The 2,374-nt window shown below is 38.2% G+C and overlaps 1 protein-coding gene across 1 annotated transcript; it reads right to left on the bottom strand.

Moving 5' to 3' along the window:
- LOC148905994 (uncharacterized) lies at nucleotides 1-1,201 on the bottom strand. The gene is made up of 2 exons (XM_089039221.1): nucleotides 591-1,201; nucleotides 1-414 (listed from the first exon to the last, which is right to left on the bottom strand). Exons 1-2 carry the CDS (start codon nucleotides 1,016-1,018, stop codon nucleotides 60-62), a joined length of 783 nt encoding a protein of 260 aa, XP_088895347.1. The 5' UTR covers nucleotides 1,019-1,201; the 3' UTR covers nucleotides 1-59.
- Nucleotides 1,202-2,374: the final 1,173 nt, after the last annotated feature.

The following is a 2,374-nucleotide window of genomic DNA, read 5'->3' as shown; positions in this document are numbered from 1 at the left end:
CAGACAAAACATTTTATTTCGCTATACCAGTTTACAACTAGTGTACAATTAGACATTCTTTATAAATTAAGCAAAAAGCGCATTCTTCTATTGCTTAAACATGCACAACAGTGAATGACCACAGGAAGAAAAGATCGAGGATGCCTCCAACGACTGGAGATACAGCGGTAGGTTTTAAAAAAACCGATGGTGTGTTCAACCTTAACCCGACAAGTCGTAAGTTCTTTGTTAATTCTTTTTAGTCTTGGGTCCCTTCGAACTCGTGTTCTGCTTAGTGGTCTGAGTAGTACTGGATGGGGAGGGTAACCTTTATCGGCGATAATATAACAACCTGCTGGTAAATTGAGATTGCATCGCCAGCCAATATCGGGCATCATATTAAATCCGTTAATGTCATTAAGGTGTCCAGGAAATCTAGGAAAAGAAATTTGATGACAATGATGATGATGCTAATTTTTGGGCGATAACACCATTATAAATTACTCAATAGATTCATAACATAACATATTTAAATCTTTTTTCTCATGTCAAATAAACCGACATCCTTATCACGAACACAAAAATAAAAAGTATAAAATTAAAATGCTTACGCTGCTGAACAGTGAACAATCAATCCATCTGGCGTTATGATTATGTGGCTTGACATGAAATGCCTCTTCTTGTCACCGCGGTAAAAACTTGCCTGTCTTAAGGACGGCCTCCATATTTCATGAATTGTTGCATCGATGATGCCAACACAGGAAGGATACTTCTCCCAGTATCCCACCCATGAATTCCATTCTGCTATTGTGGGCCATCGAACTTCGTTTGTGTAGTGGTCAAGTAAAAGAGGAACGACATTATGTATTGTTTTATTGGTATAAGTAAGGTCAACTCTGAACTTCGCTCCAAGGGTCTGCAACCTTGGATATCGTCGTAACCATATCAGTACAAGGAGTAGTCTGTTTTTGATGTTTAATCGTTGAACTCGAATCCTGCCACGGTTTGCGCGGTCATATAAAATGATTGGCCATCTCATTTCGACAAAAAGTTCTTCAAATGTTTCCACTGTCCCACCAGTAAGGTACCAGAATTTTATGGGAGCCAAAGCAAGTTTGCTGTAGTAATCATGACCTCCATTAGGCTCTGGAAGTCCAGAAAGACCGAGGCGATCAAGGACGTTACCAAGACTGTATGAATCCAAGACACGTGAGCAAGAAGATTACTTGACTCATGAAATTCATTGGAAAAGGTGGAAAGTTGTTGTTGTTCCATTTCAGAATTTTCAAAAGGCCAAGAACTATAAAGACAGTATTACTGAAAAAGGACGGAAAAACGGGAGGAGTCATGGCAGACCTTCAAAGGTTATGTCCTGTAAATATTATGAACGAAGGTTTATAGTCTATCGGGGATTAACAAAAAGATGTACCAAGAATACAAAAGAGGTATTGGCCCATTTGTCCTGAAAAACATGTGACAACAACAATTCACACAATTTATCTTTTCGTCAACTTTAATGGGATTTTTTAGTAAAGCTGACAAATATTTCAGCATTTGTTTGTGTTCCTGATTAGAACTAGTGATTAGACTATTGCCGCTGAATAAAGTAGACGTCGAAGAAGAATGGACCAAATTGCATCGTATGATTGTTGATCCTCTGAGAAATTATTTAGTTGTCACCTTGGTATGAGTCATAAAAATATGCGTTCACAATATGAGTATAAATACAGGTTGCTTATCATGTCCCAATGCAACTAGAACATTGGCTTTAGAAAAATGGAAGGCGAAAGAAACATATTTTTAGAGGCGGCACTAAAAGGGACGCCCGTTATTACCAATCCAAAGGAATATGACGAAATGAAACTGAAAAGGAGTAGCTCATCTGAAGCAAGAAACAAGAGAAAAGAATCCAGTACGAGAAGTGCTAAAGAAACGGCACCAAATTCAAGCAAAATGTTGGAACTTGCCATAGTAAAAGAAGTTATACATAACGTTGGACAGCTGCCTTCCAGAGTGTTACGGTATGTTCAGCTTATGGCAAACAAACTTGGACCAATTGACGAAGCTTACTACACATCTGTAGGAAAAACTGGATGCCCCACAAGAGAAGCAGCAAGAAGAAGAATACTCCGGAGAATGAAAGAAACGTAAGTGTAGTTTATAGCAACTCGAACAATAATAAGCTTTTTTCTAAATGTAATGGAGGTGCACTCTTTGTTTATTTTTTATGTAGAGGAGAACTAAAGGATGAAAAGTCGTGTACTACAGCATCAAATTCCGACAGTAAACTGCCGCCAAATAACATCAATGCCGATCAATAACATGAGCAGGATAATTACGCTTAAGGAGGAAGGAACGCATCTCAGAACATTTAACAGAAAAATCAAGATCATCA

Source organism: Actinia tenebrosa, unplaced genomic scaffold (genome assembly GCF_029948245.1).
Source record: "Actinia tenebrosa isolate PJP-AT-01 unplaced genomic scaffold, QUT_ActTen_1.0 PGA_scaffold6__47_contigs__length_16458017, whole genome shotgun sequence".
Lineage (NCBI taxonomy): Eukaryota > Metazoa > Cnidaria > Anthozoa > Actiniaria > Actiniidae > Actinia > Actinia tenebrosa.
Note: the sequence above shows the minus strand (reverse complement) of the source record. Positions and strands in the feature narration are given on the sequence as shown.